The following is a 26937-nucleotide window of genomic DNA, read 5'->3' on the forward strand; positions in this document are numbered from 1 at the left end:
TCTGAGGAATAAGAGCAGGGCATTAGATGTCATCGCTGTCTGTGTGTTTATGCATGTGAACAGGTGTAATGTCCTTTCTGTCAACTCATTTATATACGCTTCCTGATATGTATATATGTATGTAGTTATCTTAGTTCTGTGATTAAGGCATCTTTTGGTTTCTGCAATGTCTGATTCATCAGATTTTTATGTTCTCGTGTTCCTACAATCTTATTCATTTTTGCATGTGATTTTTGTATTGAACTGACAAAATACAGTATATACCATGATTTTTCTATATAAAGTCACTTTGGATAAAAGCATCTGGCAAATGCATAAGTAATGTAAATTTATGTTTTACAAATCATGTTGATTTATAAATACTCATCATAATACTTTTGACCATAAGATTTTTTAATTATTATTTTTGTGTATTATTATTTATTTATTTTCATTTATTTTATTATTATTATTATTATTAATAATAATAATCATAATGATAATAATAATAATAATCATTATGTTTATATATATAAAAAAATATTCATAGTGAAAATTGTTTAAATTTATTTAGGATTATTCACTTTATCACGTACGCACGCACGCACACACACACAGGCATGCATGCATACATACATACATACATGCATACATACATACATACATACACACACACATACATGCATACATACATACATACATACATACATACATACATACATGCATACATGCATACATACATGCATACATACATGCATACATACATACATGCATACATACATACATACATGCATACATACATACACACATACATACATACATGCATACATACATACATGCATACATACATACATACATACACACACACATACATACATACATACATGCATACATACATACATACATACACACATACATGCATACATGCATACATACATGCATACATACATACATGCATACATACACACATACATGCATACATACATACATACATACATACATACATGCATACATACATGCATACATACATACATGCATACATACATACATACATGCATACATACATACATACATACATACATACATACATACATACATACATACATACATACATACATACACACATACATGCATACATACATGCATACATACATACACACAGTGAGTGTAATTGAAGGTTTGTTCGTCAGCAGTGGCCAGTTGTTTTGACCGTAATGAACTTCTTTAGAGTAATAAAAAATATTATTAAAAAAATAAAGTTTAATTATTCATTTCTATTTGTAACATTGAAATATTCATATTCTGTGAAGCTTCTTTGAAAAATTTGTAAAAAATGCTTTGTAAAAAGCGTTATACAAATGAACTTTAATTGTATTTTAATTGATACTTCAATTGATTTATGCAGTTCATGCATTTCGATGTTTAGTCACAAAAGGCGTCTTGGACTGTATTGTTATGTATGATTTTTCAAGTTCTTCATGTCATACAAATTCAACATCCTGCTGAATGGTGTCCATTTAATTCAGATTTCAGCTTGTAAAAGTGGATGAATCTCAATTCTAATGTGTGGCATGTCACAGTGTTGTGGGTATTTGTGGAAAAGTGACATCTTGTTCCTCCATCTTTATCCCACCCTCTCACACAGCATGTTTTATCCGCCCCACTTTCAGTATAATTATCTTCTGTTATGTGACACACAATGATTGGGTTACCCAGCGTGTCTTCTCTGCGTTTGGTCTGATATCAACACAGGGACGTTCGGGTCTCTCTGGTGAGGATCAGGCTTCCTGATATGAGCGATCAATGCTTCTTGGCCGTTAGGGAAAGCCCTTCCGTGTTTCCTGTCCTCATTCCTCACTGACTGTGTGCGTCTCTCTCCAGGTGACCTTCAAACCCGACGCGTCCACTGCGGTGGTGCACGATGAACACATCCGAGGACTTCTGAAGGTAAGAGCAAACCTGCCTCCTTCAGCACAAACACAGGCTGTGGCGCATCACTTCCTGCGCTTTATGAGAATGTGTCTGTTAGTGGTGCAACGGATCACAAAACTCACGGTTCAGATCATTTATGGATTTTGAGCCTCGGATCAGCCAAAAAAAAAAAAAAATGTTATATATATATATATATATATATAAAAAACAATATAATACCTCAAGTGAGCTTTAAGTAATACATGAAAAGCAAAAGTTACATTTACCCCCCTCCCCCCATATAGGTGTGTGTGTATATATATATATATATATATATACATATACATATATATATATGTTAAGGGTGATTTAAAATCGAAATCGATCGAAATTAATTCACAATCTCAAAAATCGAAATAAAAATGGAATCGTCGATGCTGCCACGCCCCCATGTCGCACCCGTGATGCAAAGTTCGGATCGTTTTACTGACTCTATTGTTTAATCTCGTTCATCAAAATTAACTAATCTTGTTTCTAGTCATTTCAGGGGCTTTAAATGTTATAGACTACTTTTAACAGGCAAATTCCTCGAAACATATCCACCTACGCAATCCTGATCATATTCTGAATTAAGAAATCATTATAATGCAGTCAAAAATAATTTACAGGGAACATTAATAATTACTTGACCTTCCGAGTCTTTTGTTCATTTGTCGCGTGACAGAGGCAATGAACGGATCGTTCATGAACAATTCATCACGGCGCGAAAAAAAAAAACACGTGTTGAATGGCTGTGAGTCCTCTAACTTAGATTCTATGCCCGAGCCCGAACTTGGTCTGACCCAAGAGTGCACCTCTATAGATCAAGAGCCCGGCCCGAGGATAGTGACGGGAAATATCGGCCCGGGTTCTTGATCTATAGACGTGCACTCCCAACGCAATAGAGTGCGGCGCGGGACTAGATTTGATGGCCGAGTGCGAGCGCGGGCGGTAATGCACTCACTCTGTGTGCGGGAGAATAAAACGATTCGCGGGACTCCCGCAAACTAGAAATATCTATGAATAAAACATATAAAAACATTATAACAAACAATGTGTAGGCTATATATTATGAAAGATAGGGGTGGGGGAAAAAATCGATTCTTAGATGCAACGCGATGCGGACGTGGACGATACGAAATCGATTCACAAATGTCAAAAATCGATTTTCAAAAAAAAACAATTTTTTTTTTTTTTTTTTTTGATATGTAGACTATTTATAATGACGTCATGTTGACGGAACGCAAAAGACGGAACTCTGAAGCGCGGAAGTGCAGTGCCAACTACCGTCTGTTGGTGGCGTGTGCACATAACAGAGACGCGATGGCTGAGCGCGAAATCCAAACACCCTCCTCGTTAAAAGCTGACGTGTGGAAATCTTTTGGCTTCTATGAAGTTGAAGGGGGAAAGGAGCTGGACAAGAGCCACACTAGTTGTAAGCTTTGTAGAATAAAACTAAAATATTTCGGCAACACGACAAATATGAGAAGCCATATGACACGTTTCCACCCAGAGGAGGAAAAACACTCGGCTGTACCAGAGCCGTTTCTCTCTATGGCTCTGGGCTGTACCGGTGTTCAGACGATCTCTGCTGCCTTGTCGAAAAATGCTACCCAAACGCAAATCGATCATAGATAATGTTGATTCATTCTCTATTGTTTCCATAATGGTGTAAATCTCACAATATTATGACATCGTTATTTCATTTTAATCAGGGTAAGTGTATGGGGAGCATATTTTGATATTTTAAATTAACTAGCAATTATCACATTTGATAGGCTATAACAAGTAAAAATGATATTATTATATGAAATAAAATTATAATAAAATTCGAAGTTAAGAGTACAGTATAATGTACTGTTTTTATTTTTAAAACGGTGTGAAAAGTAAAAATTATCATCAAATATTCATCTTTGACCTGTCAAAGTTTCCTACAAGTCTCCACAACAAAGATGCATAGATTTATGGGCGTGGTAAGCAGAAGAAAAATGAGTCTGCACATGCACATAACCAGTAAGTAGCACATCTCGATGGGTAGCATGAATCGTCAGAACACCTGTTGTTGTTATATTATTAATTTACTACAAGTATGCTGCTAGTTCAGGCACACATTTATTTTCCTGTTGGTTCTTTGCAATGCTAATAAAATACATTGTACGTTAATTCTTTATGGGTCATTACTTTGTACTTTTAAAGCAAAGTATTTATATTCACACACACACACACACACACAAAAAAAGATTCAGATAATCGATAATCGCTTTAGAATCGAATCGCAGGCCTCTGAATGTAATCGAATCGTGAGGTGCCTAGAGATTCCCACCCCTAATGAAAGATTCATTGTGCAGTCAGCTTCATTGATAATAACAGAGATGTGTGAGATTGCGATGAACTGATGTCAGCTTTTTAGGAGCAACAGCAACCTGTGCTAAAAAAATAAAAAAATCAAGAATCGAATCGAACCATGACCTTAGAATCGAAAATGTAATCGAATCAAGGATTTGGAGAATCGTGACACCCCTAATATATATAATATATATATAAATATATATATATATATATATACACTTCGATACCACAGCAAAAACTCCTAGCCTAACTGTTGAAGTTCAAACATTAAAGACAAGTGAGTAGTCTGTAATAAAATAGGGAAAAATACACAAATTACAAGCAGAGATGTATACTAAATAACACAGTTACAAAATCTAACAGTAGTATTGAGGTACAGAAATTTATAATTAGGCCTAAATGTAAAATAACACCTTGTTCACTGTAGAAATTAAATATAGCTTCTTTTTTTTTTGTCACTTCAAGACCGAATGCACAGACCGAAGAAACCGGTCCATGCTTAAACTAAAGCGAAAATCCTGCGTGATGCAACCAAATCAAAGCTATTTAGAACATATTTAAATGTAATCATTTTGCTCATGTTGTTCCAAGCCCTTTTGACTTTCATACTTACAATGAACGCAACACAAATTAAATATTTGTGAATTAGTCCGTGATCATATCTGTCAAGCTCCCAAAATGCATCATTATGACATGCTGATGTAGACACGGTGTTAAAACTGTTGTCTGGAGTTCATGTTTGATGGTGCCAGTGATGCCAGTCATCCATATAATCCACTATTTCATATTTATATTGCATTAAAATCTTTGTTTGTTTTTCCTTCCCTTTTTTTTTTCTCACTCATTTGTTTAAAAATCTCCTGGCAAGCCAGTCGTTGCATCTGTAGCTGTGATTATGACTCATTATTCTCCGCTCTTCAGAAAACTTCTCGCTTATGTCTGGCAGAACTGTTTGCTTTGAGCACTTAGTGATTCTTTTTCAGAGAGAGAATAAATGACAAATGCAAGCAGCAAATAGGTGAAAACCACTGATGCTCAGACTTGCTAAACTCTCAGAGCTAGTTATTTATTGGTTATTCTCAGGTCAGATTCATTACACTTGAAGTACATTAGTAGTAAAATGCCACAAAAAAAAAATCTATGTAGCATGTGAATATGTTAATATATTTTTCGCTGAGTCTCAGAAAAACATGTCCACATCTTGGAAAATGGAAGAAATTAAGTATTTTGCATAAAAATAAGATTAAGGACCGTTTGGATTATTATTTTTATAATAAAAAAATGCATTACAGTAATGATAATGAACTTAAACTGTCATGAAAATGCTCATTAAATGCTTAATTTTTGCTCAAATAGGCTTGGATTTTAGTTGATCATTATTTATTTACTTATTTTGGCGACTTTTGTTGGCATGTTCTTGACAGGTTTTGCCCTTATTTGAACATGTTAATCATTCATAAACATCTCATACCATAATTTTACCATGGTAATACCACAGTACTTTATGGTAAAGGTAATGTTCCTACCTCACAGAACATGATAAACCCTCACAGGTATTTCTCCATGAGTAATGTCAGTGATTATGGGAAAAAAGAAAGAAATTCCGGTTGCTCATCTCCAGCTTCTGTGTTTTAACACCAAGCGAGCGGTGTAACACCGTGAAAGCCTGTGAATGAGTGATTGTGTTTTCTCCGGTGTTAGGTGGGCGCTGTGGTCGAAGCCAGGAACCAAGATGGGATCTACCAGGAGGCCATCATCAACAAACTCACTGACGCTAGTCTGTACACCGTCGGTAAGTCCATTACATTCCTTTCAAACAGTTGACTCTTTACCTGAGACAGAGGGAAAGGCTTCTTCTGTCCTCGTTTATCCTTTGCTTTAGTTTATAGCTTCTGTGCGAGGGCAACACAGTCCGTTGGAGATGCTGGGCAATTTTCATTTTCGTTCAGGGCTTATGTATTGATGAATGTATTTTTGCTTTGTTTTTATTACAAACGTTGTATGTTTGGATAATATGGTTGAGTCAGTCTGCATCTCTCACAAAAACATGAAACATTGTGTTTTTATTCCTCATTTTGATGGCTTAATGTGAATCTAGTGCACATATTTGTCGCCACATGGAGAGAAAACTTGATGTGTCTTAGATAAAGTTCTGATGGTAAATCTCGCAGAAGACCTGTGAGTCACAGCAGATGTTTTCTCTAGCAGATGGTTTGTATGTCTCTAATTTGACACTGTCTTTCTTTCGATTTTAGCTTAACCATATTCTATGCTAATGAAGTTTTAAGCCAACTGGTCTGGTGATAAGTTTTATTTTTATTTGGCGTTCATAAACGCATGAAATAAACTCGCTTTCGCCCGATCCTTTAGCCATTTATACTAAGGCAGCTCAGAAACTGACCTATTATGATTATAATCTTTCATTAGTGTGTAATGTTGCTTTTTGAGGGTGAAAATGGTTTCCTCCAGCAGTTCTTCTCTATATTAGTGTCACTGTTTCTGAAGTCCCTGAAACGCCTCTATTGTAGTCTTGAGTTTCTTCCGGAAACGAACACGTCAAAATATTTCCTTATTTAAATAATTAATATGCAGAATAAAGGGGCGGGGCCTGGTTGAGTTAGTTAGTAGTGTGTTGAAACTGGTGGTTATGGTAAGGGGCAGGACATTTCCCAAACACACTCGAAGCGCTTGACCAATCACAACACACTGATCCAGCCGACCAATCAGAGCACAGTGTGCTTTTCAGAAGGAGGGGCTTCATAGATACAGAAACTATGAAAGTCTTACTAGTAGATAGGGTAACCAAAATTTACTCATGGTTCCTGGTTCAAGGCTGAAACGTAGAGGAGATAGAGCCTTTTCTGTGGTTCATAGTTGGTGGAACAGCCTGCCAACACAACTTAGGGCTGCTCCCTCCCTAGCACTTTTTAAATCTCTCTTGAAAACCCATTTGTTTTCTTTAGCTTTTAAATGATGTTGATGGTCTTATTTATTATGTGTTACTTAGTTTTCTGTTGTGTTTATCTGACTTGTACAGCACTTTGGTCAGTCCTCAGACTGTTTTTAAATGTGCTTAATGAATAAAAGAACTAGAACTAAACGGAGCGTTACTGACAGACTGGGAAGAGAGGAGCTGCAACAGTGGAGAATATAGGGAAAATATTGCGTTTATCAGTCCCTCCAGAAAAACTCGATTATGCGATCGCTGAATTCAATGCATAATCAGCCAAAGTCCGCATATTCATGCGGGGGCCGCATTTTTTCAAATATGCCGCACTTTCGCCGCATAAATTGCCGATTTCCGTGCAAAATATGCGGGGCTTGCATGATTTCATAATCCTCGCATTTTCGTTGCAAAAAAGTCACATATATCTTAGCAGGAAGCTTAAAAATGTTGCGTTTGCTTCACACAAGAGAAGCCATTTCCCCCTGTTTCCATGGGAACGTTATGAAGTGACGCCATTACGCGACGGGATACCTCACAGCTGAAGTTATTGCAGAGGCCAGACAGACTCACGGAGGCGATTGGCATCTCACAACTCGCTCTTTATTCCCAAATCGAACCCGTATAACTGTCTGTCACACGTTCTACCGTCACATTGTTACTTAATAAACAAAATAAGATAAAAGAAGTAGCATCAAACAGAAATTACCCGCAACACATGGGGTGTTCGAGGCGCACATATAATATAACACTGCAGACAGTTCAACAGGGAGCGCACAGCTCTTAAAGGGGCCACACCTTATTTACACTCGTTACAGTCTGAAATAAAACAAGATGAGAAATTAAATATTCTCAGCACTTTCTATGATGTAGTATTAGGGATGCACCGATCCGATCCTCAGCATCGGTATCGGCTCCGATACTGCCATTTTTGCCGGATCGGGTATCGATCAGACGAGGCCGATCCAAATCCGATATTGTGCGTATGCTATTCTGTGTTATTGTTAAGCCCCACAAAAGCACAAAAAACATTATAAAGCACCATAAAGTTTTTGTGCACTATATTACAAGTGTTCTGAAGCCATTATAGTATAATGTGAGATAGAAATTAACATTTAAGTCATTAAATTCAGGATCACGTAAACTTTTCCCTCCGCTGCGGCTGTCAGTCATTCTTCATTCAGTATTCAGCGTCGCGTTCGGTTACGACAATCAACATGATGAAACTCTCTCCGAGATGATTCAATGTTACTATTATTATACTTGATCTGTAGATAAAGGTCTATGGTTTCGCATAAAACAACTTTATCTTGTTGGACTTTATTGCTGTAACGTTAACTTAATCATGTTTCTACCAGGTGTCTGTTAGATCACAACACTAGAGTAGAGTCCACAATAATTGTTCTTCACGCGCACAGTTACTAAAATTTAAAACTGTTAAAATAAAAGTAAACGCTGCTCCATCTGAAAGCACTGCGAGTTTGAATCACTTATAACGTGCATTTGAAGAAGCAACACTCGCCAAACATCTTTACAAACATGAGAAGCATTTATGAACCTCTTGTCCAACAAAAGACAACATTTAATAACATGCTTTTACTCCAAACTCACTTCATGTCAAGTCAAGTCATCCTCATTTATATAGCGCTTTTAACAATCTGTAAAGCTGCTTTGAAACAATCTACATTGTTAAAAGCGCTATATAAATGAGGATGACTTGACATGAAGTGAGTTTGGAGTAAAAGCATGTTATTAAATGTTGTCTTTTGTTGGACAAGAGGTTCATAAATGCTTCTCATGTTTGTAAAGATGTTTGGCGAGTGTTGCTTCTTCAAAGCAGCTTTACAGAGATAAACATATAATTTAAGGTAACAGAGATTGTTTTGGTTTTATAGTGGTTCTTGAAAAATGTTTTTTCCAGCTAAAGTTAGTTTTGATTGATTCACTTCCGTCTAAATGATCATTTGTTATTAAATTAGGGGCCGCTAAGACGACACCGTTCTCTCTAAACAGACTTTAAACGTGAACCTGTGATAGTCGCTGATGGCGTTCACGTGCGCATTAAGAATTGATTCTATAGTTATGTGCGTTTAAATATATGTGCGCAGGTTTCTAATTCCTTACAGACCATGCCTAAACAAACTACTTGTCTTGTCTATAAATTTCGATGCAGAATTTTATTTTATCTTATCACTTTGGGTAGGTACGCGAACCAAAAAATCCACAACGCTTTATCTGTAGAGTGGTATAGGGATCCTCCATAGGGAGAGGCTAGTTGGCACTTCAGCACTGCATTGTCAATGGCATCTACGCTAATTTTAGTGTCTTTGTTTATCCCATGGTTTTCCCGCAGCCTGCCGGATCCAGGCCGTTTCCAGATCTGATGAAGGACTTTCGCCTGGACCCGGCAGGCTGCGGGAAAACCTCGGGATAAACAAAGACACTAAAATTAGCGTAGATGCCATTCTTCTTATGATGTAACGAGTACATCAGGATTTAAGGGAAGTGTTCCCAGTTCCGGCTGACCTAATCTAAGCAGCCTAATATTGAATTATTGAAGTCTATAGAGTGTTATGTGAATGCTAGGTCAAAGAGATGTGTTTTTAGTCTAGCTTTGAACTGACAGACTGTGTCTGCTTCCCGGACAATGTTAGGAAGATTGTTCCAAAGTTTTGGTGCTAAATAGGAAAAGGATCTACCGCCAGCAGTCGATTTAGATATTCTAGGTATTATCAACTGGCCAGAACTTTGAGATCGCAATAGACGTGAAAGGACTATAATGCGTTAAGACTATAATGCGCCCTCTGGTGTTCATAACGACAGTTGAGCTCATCCTTCTGTGAGGTGATGTGCTTCTTACACAGAATAAGGCAGTCGTGTGTTTATTAGTCTTGTTTAATCAAAGCGTTTCGATCTTCTGTTTATTCAGCTACAGATAGTACGATGCTTGATAGGGTGTTATCGTACTTCAGCGGCGGGGCATATTTGGCGTGTGTGTGTGAGACGCCCTCTGGTGTTCAGATGATTTGGCGTGTGTGTGTGAGACGCCCTCTGGTGTTCAGATGATTTGGCGTGTGTGTGTGAGACGCCCTCTGGTGTTCAGATGATTTGGTGTGTGTGTGTGAGACGCCCTCTAGTGTTCAGATGATTTGGGATGTGTGTGTGAGAGACACCCTCTGGTGTTCAGATGATTTGGTGTGTGTGTGAGACACCTTCTGGTGTTCAGATGATTTGGTGTGTGTGTGAGAACTGCGCATAAAATAATCGAAGCCTTTGCCAAATCGCATGCATTTTCATTGCGATTAACTGCGCAGCCCTACTAAAAACACAATCAAGACTTTGAAAGAGCACATAGTTGGTCCTGTTCAAAAAGATTCTAGAGTGTGTGTGTCTCATAACTCGTCTCTGTCTCTCTGTGCAGTGTTTGATGACGGTGATGAGAAGACCCTCAGGCGCTCGTCTCTCTGCCTGAAAGGAGCGCGCCACTTCGCTGAGAGTGAGGCAAGTCATCTTTCTCTTTTTTGCATTGGTTTAAATGACTAGTTAAGTCCTGTACATCGTGACACTTGCTGCCTTTCGCATCACATCTTGTTATTGACACTGTAATTTTACAAATTAATTCAATTTTGTTGAAATTGAAAGGGTATTTCTAGACCTACAAGTTCAAATGAGCCTTAATTTGTTATTCAGCAGTGTGGAAACGAAATGTTAAATATATAACGTGTATAAATCTACATATACCTATATAATCTATGTAAACATGTAACCTAAATAAACTTTCTCATAGCTAACCTATTTAAAGAGTAAAAAGACTCTCAGTTTAAAAACTCTCAGATCCAGTGTTTTGAAAGAGAACTTGAGGACATGTTGGAAAAACCTATGAATTGATTATAAATTAAAACCATATTCCAAAGAAAACATGTTTAATTTAAAACGGAATGAAAACTCCTGCAATATTTCTCTAAAAAGTGAGTTTTTCATTGCAAAATTGGCAACATCTGCTCAAACGGAAGTAGTAAGTAATGATTTATTGTGTTCACTGATATGATTACCTTATATAAAAATCGTGAGTTTAACTTCTAATCCAGTATATTAAGACATGTATATAATGGGTACATGAAAATCTTCTGCATAGTAGAAATGACCCAGAACTGTGTCGAGTCTGAGTCGTTTCATTCCCGGGCGATTATTAGAAACTGTGTCACGTCTCAGTGTTTGCTAGTCAATGATTTCAAACAGACTGTCAGTGGTTTAGAAGTCAGAAACATATTCTATGCAAGTATGTGAACGCAAACACTTCTAGGTACACAAGTGAGCCTCTATCTATTAGATCTGGTCAATCTTTATCAGTTTTCAGGAACTTGCTCGAGGAGCATTTTTTATTGACCGCTTATAACAGGTAATCTCAATGTGGTATATGTGGTGTGAGATTTGTTCATATCTATGTTTTATCTTTTATTCTTTTCATTTTCATGTAAAACACTTTGGGCAACTTCGGTTGTATTTAGCAGTGCTATCAGGGTCCGAAATTAACACCCGCCAAGCGCCAAATGCGGGTAGATTTTCCGTTTGGCGAGTAAATCCCAAAAGGCTATCCGCCACACTGGCGGGTGAATGTTCCAGACATCCAAAGTCTTGCGGAAGTTCCGGGAGTCTCCCGCATAGGGTTGTGCCGATGGACGATATCATCGTCCATCGTGATGGCTGACCGACATCACGATGGTGAGCCACCATCGTGATGCCACGCCCCCCACCCTGTCAGACTGGCCCAGTCTCACGACAGTTCGTGTTCGTCTGTACACAAGTGGTTGGGGACCTGGCTCGCGAGCCACACCTGGTCTCTCACCCTTTACCAACAAACGATAAAAAAAATGAAGACGTGCTTTTTCGGTGCTGTTCGCGTGAGTCACGAGTCACCACAGCAATCAACTAACCGCCTACGTTTCTGTGGTAACCTAACAGTTACAGCTCCTGCACTCTGCACTGGGATTCAAGCAGCTGCTGCTTATTTAAGGTGATGGCGAAAATAATTTTAGAACAGCAGCGAAAATGTAAAAGTAGGCTATATAAACTTTAATATATCCTTTTATTGAAATGGGTGCTTTGCTGTTCAAAGAGACACGCTGGCCGCAGGTACTTTCACTTTTGCCGCAGAGACCGTTAATTTATGTATAAATGTGTTGTATTGTTGATAATCCGCGCAGATTTCAGTTGATTCCGTTTAAAGTTATTAATAATAAAACATGAATGAATGAGAAAGAAAAGAGCAGGATGTGCTTTATATTGAAAAGAAATATTAAAAGCGCGATAAGTCGCGAAAGAGAACTGAATTCTACTGATAGGATGCTGTGCGCACGCTCCGAGCGCAACACGCGAGCATAGTAGGCTAGTCTTTGTCTTCGGTTGCGAGCCTAAACGGCCAAATAAACAGAAATACTTCAAAATGTCAAGCCGAGTATTCCCGTGGCGTAAACACAGTAGAAGTAGCTACTCTCTCTCTCTCTCTCTCTCTCTCTCTCTCTCTCTCTCTCCGTGATGGTCAGCGCGATTCCGTAGAAAGTTGAAAAAACGGCTTTTTTTAAAATCAGACTACGTTTTTTCGTCAAATAAAAATAGCAGGCCTACCTCAATCCACAGCTTGTCTAGTTTTTACTTATAAAAGGAACATGTCTACATGATGTGGGGTGAGTCTGGATCTCCGATGGCACAGATGTCCAGGGAATACAGAGATAACGTCTCGCTAGAGTGGCCAACTTCGGGAAGCGCCTTTCATTTGCTTGTGGATGTTTGCTTCGCAAATGATATTGCATTGTACTTGCACTAGGCCTACTGCTTTATTTTAATACCACGTATATTTAGCAAGTAACTTCGTCGCTCTTTCTGTCGAAATGGTCCCACATAGTAGCTACTTCTTTTCGCTTGCTTCATTGTGCTTGCTCAGTGAAATATGTCTTTAGGCGCGTGTGGTTGCGCGTGTCGACGCGCCCCATGATTTAACAAATATAGGCTATATACTATTTTTTTTAAGCATGCAGCAAAAAAACTAAAAATCTAAATGTGTATTTTTATAAATATATATATAATATTTTTATTATTTTATTTTTTTACTTTTAATCTGTTTAACTGATAGTATTAATCGGTAAAAATGTTTACTTTCGGTAAAGTATCTGATAGTTTTACAAAACCGTCAAATGTACTGTTATGAGCACTACTTCCATGCTCACATCTTCCATGTCTTACTATTTGTTGCTCTGATTTGACTTCTATGTACTCTTATTCATTCAACATAATACTTATCTCAATTAAATGTACTGAAATGAATGTGTATGTGACACAAAAAGGCTGTTTATTATTTTGGCCGGTAAAAAATATGCTTTGCTGGTGGATTTTTTCATCTACCAGTCCCCGTGGCAGGTGAGCCAAAAAGTTAATTTCGGACCCTGAGTGCTATATAAATAAACAAAAGAAAAGAAAGAAAGTGTGAGTTTATGTGTCATTTTCTTCGAAATGTCATTTTCTTTAGTCAGTTTGATGGATCGATTGTCATTGCAGAGCAACAGTTTAAAGAGAATCGCGGCTTTCTTAGCACTAACTGGTGAATCTCATCTCTGATTCTCTTCCAGACACTCGACAGGCTTCCTCTAACCAACCCCGAACACTTCGGCACTCCCGTCATCGGCAAAAAAGGAAACCGTGGAGGCCGACGGTCCAATCCCATGTGAGTGCGTCTACTTGAAATTACGTGACAAAATGAAGAGGCGTTTACATGCATTCACTGCGTTTTTAGTCGAGTCGCCTTTATGCAATTATTCCTCTATAGCGCTTTATGCAATTCTGATCATTTCAGTGCAGCTTCACGGTAATAAACATTCATCAGTTAAGAAATTACTTTAGTCTCCGCTATAAGCAGCTCCACAGGAGACAATCTTTAATGTTAATTTAATTTAGTTTGATAACAGAGTCAGTGTTGCAAAGTTTTGCAAATTTTATTTACGCTTGCAATTTACGATTCTTTATGGCATCATATTACCTTCATACTTTTTGTTTCTGACATGCGCTTGTAAGCAGTCAACCAATCACAACAGACCATCTGACCAATCAGAGCAGAGCAGGCTCTCAGAAAGGAGGGGTTTAGAAACACAGAATCCTTTATCGAGCCGTTTCAGAGACTGAGAGAGAATAGCTGATGCTGCAATGGATATTATGAGAAAATGTAATGCTTTTTTTTTAACCATGTAAACCTGTTTAAAATAGCATAATAGGGGCACTTTAAAGTTATTAACATGAAACGCCATTTTCCAATAAATTTCACCTCTGAAATGTGCTGACGGGAGGGTCCACAAGTCTTGCCCAAACTGAAAATCTACATTGATTCAGAGTCTAATCCTCACCTGACGGATGAAGCATCTGTGTGTCTGATGCTCCAGGGACACGGAGTTTCCTTCTGGGAATACCGATTACACAGTGTTTGCTGTTGTAAAATACACCTCTTCTTTTAGCAGTCGCATAAATGGGACGAGCGTTGGCCTGAAATTCTCAATCCCCAGACACAAATCAGAGGAAAGCCAGTGTTTTTCCTGCAGTGAACAGTAGGGCTGGGTATTGACACAAATTTCCCAATTCGATTCGATTTCAATTCACAAGCTTGCAATTCGATTTCGTTTCGATTCAATATTGATTATTTTGGGTATCAGGTAGGCTACAATACAAGGCAAATTCTCAAGGAAAACAAATGTCATAACTAATTCTGTAAACTATGGGAGTCAGTTGTAACCTAGGCTTCATTAGCCTACTATAATATTGAAGGTAAAAATTAACTGATTACACTTTTATTTATTTTTATAACAAACTTATATGAAAAATAAACATTTAAATGGTGGCTGTCATAAAAAATTGCCAGATTTATTCAAACATGCATTAAATATTGAAGAACATAAAAAATTATAATGAATATGTTATATGGTGCATATATTTAGCAAAATGCTCGTCTCTACAGTTAATTTTTCTAGCTGACTAACTAGTTTATGGTCACATATGTTTTACATATGTTTTTTTTTAGGTAAATGTGACGTTACATGACATTGTTTGCAAGCTGTTTTAGCGACGTCTTTCCACGGTTGAAACACTGATTGAGCGATTTCATGTAACATGATACGGATTTCGATAAGTTGTACTCTATATTTGAACACACTATCAGATGCTCATTGATGTTTATTTTGCGCTGGTGTTATTAAGGCAGAAGAGAAGATCATGTGCGCTCCGCGCTGCTGCTTCTCTTGAGCTGCGGCAAAGCGATCTCACGCCACAGCGCCAAAAGGGTATTTATGTTTTTGAATTTCGTAAGGAAATGGATGGACGTAATTTGAAATCTGAGACTTTGTTTCATATCAATAGAAACAAAACACAGATTATTGCGATTTATTGGATGGGATGCGCGCTACAATGTTCTATTTATTCATCAACTGAAGACAGGATGACTAGCCTAATCGATCCTTGGGATTTAAGAATCGATATCGGTTCGTAAAAATGAGAATCGATCAAAATCGAGAAATCTGTATTTTTTACCCAGCCCTAGTGAACCGGAGCGACCCGCTGGCGCTCTGACTAACAGGGACTCGTGTGTGTCTCAGTGAGAGGCGTGACCTCACAGTTATCTCCGTCAGTCACGGCTGGCCATGCCTGAACTTAGAGAAACCGCAGTCGCTTTGAGGGATCAGAATCCATCCTAATGTTAGCGGTTGCATTGACTAGTCAACTACTGGATTAGAATAGTTATGGAGCAAGATGCAAATGTTTTTTTCTTTCATCATACTTGCTTGTTGCAGTAGTAATATCAAGGTAAGCAAGATATTTTTTTTCAGTTTTCATTTTAGTTTTAGTTAGAAAATGTTATGTGCTTTTGTCATTACATTAAAAAAATATTTCATTTATTTTTATTTTAGTAATTTTAGGTATTCAACTTAAACTGATAAAAATAATTTTTTTGTTTCAATTATTTTTTATTCCAGTAAAAATATCAAGATAAGCAAGATAAATTGCCTTGAAGGCAATGTTATTTTAATATTATTTATACACTATTATAGTATTAAATTCATATTTCGACATGGGTTTAATTTCAGTTCTTATCTTTAAGTTTTGTTTAAGTGTTTTATTTATTTTAGTTAGCAATAGCAACACAGCTTGAAGCAAAATTGCCAAATGTATTAATTGCATAAAGTTTATTTTTCCTACTTAACTTTCCTCGCCGTTGACGGCATTTTGCAGCGTTTTTTTATCCATGTTTTCACTGTTATACGGTAGGGGCGCTTGTACGCATCTTCTGAACAAGTACAGAATCTCCGGTTCAAAACACAAACAAAAAGGGAGAAGAAACAAGTGATAGAAGCATTGTTTATTATGCCGTTGTAGTCTTTGACAAAAACATGATTTTCTCAGCTTTTTTTTCTTTCTTTTTTTTCTCTTATATATTGCATGTTCAGATATTAATGCAACAAAATATTTTTTTAAACGCTTGAGAGGAAATAGTGAATTATCTAATTAATAATTTTTTTTAAGCATAAACCTAACCATTGTTTTAGGTTAATAGTTATAAAAATTTTAAAAAAAACAATTTAGTGTAGGAAAAACTACTACTACAAAAAGTGATCTTTTGTAGACGGGTAGTTAAAAACAGTAGTTGCTCTGCTTACTATATTAATTATTTTGAATATAGTAATTTTTCCGGGTGGTTCTGTCTCTGGTTCCCGCTCTTGTTTTGTTGTTTGAGCAAGTAGGAGTCCCTGTGGCTTATCAGGTCATGTTTATTCGTGATGCAGGCTGTTGATTGGCTCATTTAACACTAACAAGATTGTCTCTGCTTGGCGGTGAGCTGGAGTGCCGGTTCTTAATTGAAAGCGGCCGTTGAGTCACGCTGCATATGAATATTCTGGCAACTGAGAAGCTTGTCAGCTCACGGAGCCTAATTACCTATTATCTTCATCAGAACAAGCAAGAAAACGCATCTTCTATTGTGCTTGTATGGCTCTGTGATACAGGTGATGCTTATCTTTAAAAAGTGAATCGTTTTAATCATGTTTAGCTTGATCTGACTCTTCGTTAGTGTCTGTAACTAAATGATCAGTTCTCACTCTTAGCGGTTCTTCAGTGTCTAAACACAAAACTAAAGCACACTGTTGAATCTACTGTCTGAATAAAACAGAGAGACACTTGCTTATTGAAACACTAACTCATGATGAAATTGGTAGTTGACTATTTTTGGTTTTAATCAAAGTCATTGCAAGCCTACTAGAATGGAAAAATAGAATCTATATCTAAAATGAATTTCTATGTGATCTATATCCCTACTGTTGGTTAGAATAATTCATCTTTAAAAAATACTTGGTACTTTTAATTACAGTTCATTTTAAATTGCTGCGATGCATCTTAAAATAATGATATGCTAAGGTGAAATTTGAACATAACTTTTAAAAAATTTGGCAAAGGTTATTGTACTATTTAAAGCAAAAATGCATCAAAAAAGTTTCTGGGGTGCATAAAAATGTGCTTAATTGTCATGCAAATAATGCCATAATACCAAAATTGTTTACTTACCTAAAAATGTATGTAATTTTCTTAATCCGAAATATAATTTTTTTTTTTATATCTTTGGATTTTGTTCAGATGTGACCTGGATGTGATTTAATGACGTTCACCCACATGTATGAAGTTTTATTATTCCTGCTTTTGAAGAACAGACTCTGCATTGAGCTTATGATTTGTCACTCTGCATCTTTAAATATGTTGCGTTTTTTTCCCCTGGGATATCAATGTTACTCGAATACCTTTCAGTGTCTGCTTATTTCACATTAACACTAATCTTATTCCTCAGTCAAGAAGAGGAGTCATCGTCATCATCTAGTGAGGAGGAGGAGGGCGATCAGCAACAAAACGAAGAGCTTTACGGCAAAGTGGTGTGTGTGGATGGGGTCGTCACCAGCGACAAGAAGAAAACCACATGGTATCCTGCCCTGGTGAGTCTCAACTGCAGGACACAGAAAAAATTAAGCCAAAATCTAAAGTAAAATTCTACATTATACAAGTAAAAAAAAAAACTTCATACGGTCACATTTTTTAAACATTTTTTTATTGAATTTTACAAACATTTACAAACGAACATAACATACACACTTAAGTTCAAACATAACTTGCTCAAATCCCTCACCCTCCAAAATAACCCTGACAGTCTGTAAAAAAAATACAAATAATTACATAACATCCTTAAATATAGTGCTTATCATACACTCCTATTAAGCATTATACATATACTGTAACTTCAACACTCTGCCATTTTAAATAAATTTAAATGGAACAAAACAGAATATATATAAAACTCATATATATATATAATAGACTTTTATAAATAAAAAAATATGACTGGATGAGGCTGTGAGATGGGAGAGAAACATTTAGAAATGCATTTCTTGGAATGATTTTGTACTTATTTTTTTAATGTGCACTAACAAGTAGTCAAGATTTAAAGGATAATTCCGGTATTTAGCACTTTGAGTCTGTTTTCTAGTTTGTTTTGGATGAACTAGGGTGAAAATATATATATATATCTTTTTTTTTTTGTCCGCTCCTATATATAATAACTTCAGCTGCGCGGTTAAATAGTGCTTGTATTGTGCATAATTTGACTAATTCCTGCTGGTTTTGTGCTTACAACAAAAGCGCACGCACCACTGATTTTTAACTGAAGTGCAGCGAACAAATCGAATCTCAATCAGCATGTGCGTCGCAAGTACCAAAATTTGTGGCTTATTGCGTTTAAACGGTCAAATACATACAAAATTATGTCAGAATGCCCGTCTTTGCGAGTATTCAGTTGAAGACAGTCAGTTTTGGAATGTAAACAGTTGAGAAAGATAACGCATGTGTAACAGTATATTGGATCCGTGCATTATCTCTCTTTATTCCATTGAATTTATTTGTGCTGTTGTTTGCAATTTATTTAGTTGTTCTTATTTTATTACTGTCTTTTTACTTGTATTTTTAATGAAATTAAAATTTTGCATTGAAGAAAAGTAGATTTTTGTTTGTATATGCTGTCAATTATAGTTCTTTAAAAGAAAATCAGTATCGGCAGGTCACGCTTACCGAAACAAGCGGAATTGCAATCGGGGCATTTCTAAAAGCAATAATGAAGGCTTAGCTTGATGACACATGAATGAGTGTGAAATCATGCGAGTTGTCCTCTTCACCTCCACATTCGATGGAAAACAATCTGACGGGACTCATGTTCATCATGTTCATATATTAAAGTTTTATTAACCTTACTCTGGTATGAAGCCGGACAGGCGAGAGAGTGGGACATTTCACACTGCTGTTTTTACTATGCTTAAATGTTGCAGTCGGCTGCTTTCATTGTGTTCGTTTATTTTATGATTAAAGTTACCTTTAATGTTCTTCCCTGAACTTTGTTACATTTACGTTTGATCACTTAAGTTCACATTATTTTATTTCATAGTAATGAAACAGAGTGCTGAATTACTACTCATTCAGGACAGTTCATCTGACGAATTAAAATTGTGGGGAAACACAGCTCAAAACAATCACACCAGAATATCACACACATGTGAGTGTGTTGAAAGGTGTTAATCTGTGTTCACTCAGATCGATAACTAGTAAACTAGATCAATATTAGAACATCATATTAATTATAGCTGGATGACTTCTGTTGCTAATTGGCATGCAGTTCATTTCAAAATATATTGTATGGCTGTTATTACAAATAAAGCTTTTTCTTATTATTATATGTTAGCAACATGACAGAATAGTGTCTCTTCAAACATGTTACTCTCAGTAAATCAAAAAGACAAGAGATTCAAACAATAAGACTATCCGTGTTGAGCTATATAACAATAATTCCTTTTCTGACGATAAAAACTATCTAAACAATTTCCTTTTTCAGGAAGTCACACTTCAGCTTTAAACATGAACAGTGCAGGTTTCAGGAGAGCGTATTCCTCCAGGATTCATGCACTTGTTCCTTTCTGAAGCTGCATATATTGAGCGGCATCATTGATGTTGGCAGTCGTTCTCTTGTTTCTTCTACATCTGTCCTTCGTTTACATGCAGTAGTTGATGATTCACAGGGTCACAGCAAACCAGACACTGGCCCTTTAAATATTCTTGGCGGCTCGTGTTCCTCCAGAGATGTTCCTGCTCTCTGTCCCCTCCTCACGGCTCTCGCTAGAATCACAGCATTGAGAGAGAAAAACAGAGCCAGTGAATGTCTGTGGTGTTTCTTGAAGCCATGACACGCTCCTGCTGCTCGTCTGATCTCTGCTGTACCGTAACCTCAGGTCAAGGCTGACATGGTTGAAATAAAGGCTGGAACAATCTTTTCAAGATGCTTATGTCAATTAGGCTTTCTTAAAATATCTTGGATGTTCAAGTAAATTAAATTTTTTCCAAAAAATTTTTTCTTTTCACAGCCTGGTCATGGAAACATCAGGGAATTATTATTGTTTTTCTTTTTTTAGGCCTGAAAAAGTCATCAAAATAAGTAATTTTTTAAAATTATAGATTATTTTCTTTAATGCACAGCTCTAAAATATTCATACTAAGCTTCTATCAAGAGATTCAATCTCTTTAAAATAAAGGTAAAATTTTGAATAATTGTTTTTTGTTTTTGTTTTTTCTGCTCACCTAGGCTGTATTTTTGTTATAAAAAAATACTGTAAAACTCTAATATTGTGAATGTTATTACAATTTAAAAGAGCTATTTGAATACATAGGTAGTGTATTAAAGTTTTCACAAAAATATCCCAGACAGCAACATAGTGTCGGCCCAGGTTCTGCCCACATCTGGTACATGTGGAATCTGGATTTCTGAAGGATCATGTGACACTGAAGACTGGAGTGATGATGCTGAAAATTCAGCTTTGATCACAGGAATAAATTACATTTTACAATATATTCACATAGAAAACAGCTATTTTAAATTTCACAGTTTTTACTGTATTATTTATTGATCAAATAAATGTAAATTGGAGGGCAAAAAAGTCTTATTACAACGTAATTATTACAAAAAACTGGAAAGGTAGTACATTTACATATATGATTAATAGAACCTTTTTAGTTGCATGAATTATTTATAATTTAAAATTAACCCGTTTGCCTAGTATTCATTTCCTTAGGTGTAAAAATTTTTTTGCAGGTTGGTTCAAAAATGCTGCTTTCTGTGCCAAACTCTCATCTGTCTTCTGTTTCTCTTTATTATTATTTTTAAAGGTCATCTCTCCAGACTGCCATGAGGATGTGACTCTGAAAAAAGACAACATTTTTGTCCGCTCCTTCAAAGATGGAAAATTGTGAGTAGCTTTCAAATGAAGTTATTTCAGTCCGTGCTTCTACTTTTAGCTCTCGAGGTGCAGAAAAAGTCAAGCTGTGAACGCATCACGAGTGCTGTTGTTTCTGCTTATAGCTGTGATTTTATAAAACATCCTTTAAACATCCTGCAAATGATGGAAGACGTCACTGCTGGGCATCATGTAAAGGAGGAGCCAGTGATATTTCTGTGGGGTAAATGTAGTTAAAGGCCCGTCTCAGGTTAACCTTCCGAAACCAATTTATACTGCCGCTGCCGGAGGTGGAACGACAGAATTGGTCTTATTCAAGCGCTGTGCTGAGAAAAGTCTGATTATGGAGATATTTGTGTTATACCTCAGGGATATAGAACCTGTGAGCGCCGTGATTATAAAGACCGGAGCTTCCTGGTGATTCCCTAAACAGACAAAACTCTGTTTCTAATGTTATTCTTCAATAGACAGACAACAAACTCTAAATTGCCAGAATGTTCCTAGTGTTTTGATTGTTTTTTTGGCTGGTTACTAATATCTCAAATCAAAACAAAATCACCCTTTAGGTTCTGTGATATTCTCGCCCCCTATATCCTCATTCGCTATTCCCTATTTAGTCCACTGATATAGTATATAATATAGAGTGAATGAGTGATTTCAGACACTGAGTGCCGTTTTTGCATAGTTTCTGCTTGCTGTTTAATAATCATTTGTAATGGAGCAAACTGGCAGCTCCAGTAGTAAGATGGAAAGATTTATCTTGAACTCTGTCATGGAAACTATCTATCAGTGGGGATTTCTTTAAGACTGCAAGGGAAGCTCGGCTTCCTCTATAATGTCAAAAAATTAAAGGTCAAATATGTACTATTGTGTTAACATTTTTTTTGAATAAAAATGCATTAGAACACGTTCATCTCGAAGACGAGTTGGTTCAGAATCAGCTGCATATAGCAGGTCGGCTGACTCGATTTCCTTCTCATTCATTCCCGGAGCGTCACAGTGCATTTCCCTGTTGAAGCCCAGCGTCCGTTGACTTCAATGGCGCTGCTTTGAACAGTTTTTTTTCAGTGCTTCGAAACTAGTCGGTCATTGGATAAATGCTGCGATTATGTCATGAGGGCTGGACTCCGGGCTTCTGCGTGATGATTGGAGGACTGCACCCCCTTTTGATTGACAGCGATTTTGTACAATAAACAGTCTCTGACGCGCAGGTGGAAGTCTGAGCTCAGTCAGTCCCATCGCGGATTTGAAAGTGTAGTCGAAAGACAAACTGCTGTAACCTATTTCTTGGTATTTACTTGGCGAATTTGCTAGCCTATTTTCATCATGCATTTCACACAATTATACACCACATTCCTTGTTTCAGTTTAACAAAAAAGCATGGTATGTTTTGTGATTACTGTCCTTTACTATACAGCGTGTAGTAAAGGACAGTAACCATAAAACTTACCTTGCTTTTACCACATTATTGGTAGTTTTAATGTGTCATTTGTTGTAAATGCACTGTAACCACAACACTTACCATGCTTTTACCACAGTAACCTTAGTTGTATGGTTATAGGTGTAGTAAAAGGAAGTAACCACTATTACTTAGTATTTTTTCCCCCAAAAAATGAGCCTCCCCTCTTTGAAAGACCAGCAGCCGCCACTGCTATCTATATACATTAATAAACAATATAATAATACATTTTCACTGGTATGATATTACGCTGTACCCACATTGGACCAGCGGTTTGGAAAATGGATGGATGGATGATTCGCCATCTTCTGGCCGGGAATTAATTCGTCACGTGACTCTCACAGTGCATTATGGGTATTCTCTAGCCGTTGAGTGTAGTTCAGTTGTACACTCATTATTGTGGTGCATTGTGGGATTGAATGAGCGCATTCGATAACGTCCACTATGATTTTAGGAGACCACTGCAAATGGCTGTTCCCTCATATTGTGCCCTATTTAAGGGTATGGGGCACAGTCTCTGATTTGGGTCCCTCATTCAATTTTGTGTGTGTGTGTGTGTGTGTGTGTGTGTGTGTGTGTGTGTGTGTGTGTGTGTGTGTGTGTGTGTGTGTGTGTGTGTGTGTGTGTGTGTGTGTGTGTGTGTGTGTGTGTGTGTGTGTGTGTGTGTGTGTGTGTGTGTGTGTTATATGCCAAAGTTTAAAGTCAGCATGAAACAGTTCCACTAGTCTTTTCTTCCCTATTGTGACGCATATCTGTTTGAAACGCTTCTGAAACAAATCAAGGGCGGGGCTTGGATGGTTGTGGTTTGCTATTGGTGGATCAGACGTGAGTGACAGGTTGCCCCGCCCTCTTCATCAGAGAAGAGAAGAGACACTGCCAGAGGGAGGGGAAGTTACTCTGATTACAGATTAAAGCTTGATTTCTGTCTGCTCTTGTGTTGCACATCTTCATTGCTCCCTCTAGTGTCAGCTCTGGGAAAGTAATGACATCACTGCCACATGTAGATTTATAAATATTGATGAACATAAACATGCCTTCTAACCGTTAAAAACCTCTTAATCCCTCGATATAAGCAGTTTCAGAAGGTATTTGAGCACAGATACAGTCACGTGATCTAATGAGGGACACTCAGACAGTTCACTGTGATTTTAAGGTGTCCAAATACTTTCTAAAGGACATGCCTGGTTCATGTTCCTACACTGTAAACTAAAACAAAAATTTTTAGAGTAAGTTTTCCATAAAAATACTATTTCAGTCCTTCTACATCAACATTTCATGTTTTATTCAATGTTCCTTGCTGCTTCTTTGTTACAATTTGTGAAATTTACTAGCAATTTCTGAGTGATAATTGTTTATACACAAAATATTTTTTCAGTGTATACGGTTGCTCGTGTCTGTTTAATATTCTGGCATTGAGAAATGGCCTGTTGTGTGATTTACATAATCACAGTTTTCCTCAGGATAAAGGTTTTATCGTCAAGTGTTGTGTATCTTTAATGAACCCTTATTGAAGTCCAGTGTGATGATGAAGCTGATTTGATGGATGTCAGAAATAAATAAATGCTTAACGTGCCACGTTCATGTTTTTGCAGGGCATGTAATGCAGATAATTAAATTTAAAAAATTGTAATCGATAATGAATGGCAATCATAATGATTTTTAAAATCAGAATTCTGTTTCATACGGCAGTGTGTTGAATTCTGATCAGTAATTGACTTAAAGATGATGGTTATTTATTATGTTTTCTCATATGAAGCTATGCTAACAGCGTTTTATTTTGTCTTGCAGTTACACAGTTCTGCGGAAAGACATTCGCGTGCTGGATGAAGAGAAAGCTCCCAAAGCGGACGCTGGACTCAAACCAGGTGAGAGCAAGAGCGCCACCTACAGATCAGAGTGTGTTTCGGGCCAGTTATAGAGTGCCGAAGTTATTACGTCACTTGGTAGGCCAAAACGTGGAAGTGAGTTAGCATTTTAGCACTTCCGGTTCCCTCGCCCTAAAGTCTATGTGTTTTTTGAATGGGTTTTTGCTAAATCGCCTGAAATAAGGTCTGTGGTTAACAAAAGCCTCTAAATATTTTCACGTTTTGATCTATGACATAAAACACACCAGTTATAACCTGCTTGTGGGTTTTTTAAACTTTATTGTGTCTGCTTGTGTTTTTTAAAACATTATATAGGCTTCAAAATGTATACATTTTGAATTAACTGGTAAAGATTATCTTGATAGACAAAACGTGTAAGGGTCACAACTCTTTGTTGAACACAGATCTTATTTTTTGCGATTTTCCAAAAGTCTATGTGGAAAATGCATAGCTTTTCGATCGAGGGAACCCAAGCGCCGCTAACTTCCGAGTTGTCCTACAAAGTGACGTCATAACTTCGGCACTCTATTATCGGTAACTATAACTAAAACCGTCTAGAACTTTGGGAACACTGGGTCTCAATACTTGACGTTAGTTAGTGCATCAACAAACAATGAGCAATACATCTGTTACAATAGTTATTAATCTTTAAGTTAATCATGTTATATATTAATTGATACAACTTTTGATTTAAATAATGTATTAGTAAATATTGAATTAACAGTATTTTTCATTGTTAGTTAACGTTAACTAATATTAACAAATGGAATCTTATTGTGAAGTGTTACCAAAACATTCTCATTACTTGAAATAAAATTTAAAATAAAATGTATTAAAAACTTATTTTATTTAAACTAGTTGCTCATTTTCATATACTTTAACTTGAAGTATTGAATTATTAACTAATACTGTACAGACAAAAAAAAACGAACAATACAATTTGTAAAACTTTAACTGAAATTAAAATTACTAAAATTCACTAAAATTATTTATTTTTTAAATACTTCCGGAAGCAGGGAGCGGAACGAGTGGATGACAACTGTTGTGCTCTACTGGGGAACGTTTTTTAAAAGAGAAAAAAATACACTGAACAAGAAATTTCCCTTTGAACACATTATAATCTCAATGTCTTCACAGCGTTAGATGCAGCGTGGGAATTTCAGCATAACGGCACTGTGCCCAACACGTGGAGGACGGAGGTGAAGGATGAAAGCTCAAGCAGTGAGGATGATGAAGAGGAAGAGGAGGAGGAACAAGAGGAAGAGGCCAGCGGCGAGGAGGAAGAGGTGACAACAGCATTCATGATCAGAAACCATGTGTTGTTGAGAAACATCACTGAAAGATTCACAGTGAATCAGGGAATCTGCGCTGATCGCAGCCCTAATGTTTGTGTTGATGTAATCGATAGGCGTGTGCTATGTATATCGTCTAAAATAATATCGTGATTATTGTTTTAACCATGTGCAATCTGAAATTATCGAGTATGTCCCACTTTACAAAAACACACATAGACAGTTGCATGCGTACCTTATGTGATGTAATCTAGTAGGTTAGAGGTTAGTGCACACTTTCACTGAGTGATTTAGTCTATTAAAAACATTTAGAATGCACCCAATATTCAAGATAAGGGGTTAAAAACCTCTGTATGTCTTTATATTTATATAATTTAATATAGTTAATCAATATCACATGACGAGTGCCGTTTTTTTCTCCAAATATCAGCATGATTACATATGTGATATTGATTTTATACAACAGTTCGATAAACAAGCTCATATTTAGTGACTTACATTTTAGACACAATATTGCCTGTTTTTTCTCTATTTCGCCAACGAAAGTAGTTCCAAACAAAGCCACAGGACTGTAAGCAACACACGGCGGTGAATGAACAAATCGTTTGAACAAATGATTCAATGACTCATTCATTAAGACAGTCAAATGCTTAATTCCTGAATGAATCAGCCGTTTTGAATTAATCCGTTGAAACTCAATGACTCATTCATTAACACTGACTTTCTGTAACCTACTTAATTATTTAAAAAAATGAAA

The 26937-nt window shown here is 36.8% G+C and overlaps 1 protein-coding gene across 3 annotated transcripts in view; it reads left to right on the plus strand.

Moving 5' to 3' along the window:
• Nucleotides 1–26937, plus strand: part of arid4b (AT-rich interaction domain 4B) — a 124570-nt gene that overhangs the window by 63006 nt on the left and 34627 nt on the right. For all 3 annotated transcript variants that reach the window (XM_077217368.1, XM_077217366.1, XM_077217367.1), the window contains exons 4-11: nt 1861–1926; nt 5980–6070; nt 10644–10723; nt 13846–13940; nt 18090–18231; nt 21497–21576; nt 24812–24888; nt 26026–26174. In XM_077217368.1, the coding sequence (XP_077073483.1) occupies nt 1861–1926; nt 5980–6070; nt 10644–10723; nt 13846–13940; nt 18090–18231; nt 21497–21576; nt 24812–24888; nt 26026–26174 (780 nt within the window). The remainder of the gene's footprint in view (nt 1–1860; nt 1927–5979; nt 6071–10643; nt 10724–13845; nt 13941–18089; nt 18232–21496; nt 21577–24811; nt 24889–26025; nt 26175–26937) is intronic.

Source organism: Siphateles boraxobius, unplaced genomic scaffold (assembly GCF_051911475.1).
Source record: "Siphateles boraxobius isolate OS27281-9 unplaced genomic scaffold, OSU_SipBor_1 73, whole genome shotgun sequence".
In the NCBI taxonomy this organism is placed as follows: domain Eukaryota; kingdom Metazoa; phylum Chordata; class Actinopteri; order Cypriniformes; family Leuciscidae; genus Siphateles; species Siphateles boraxobius.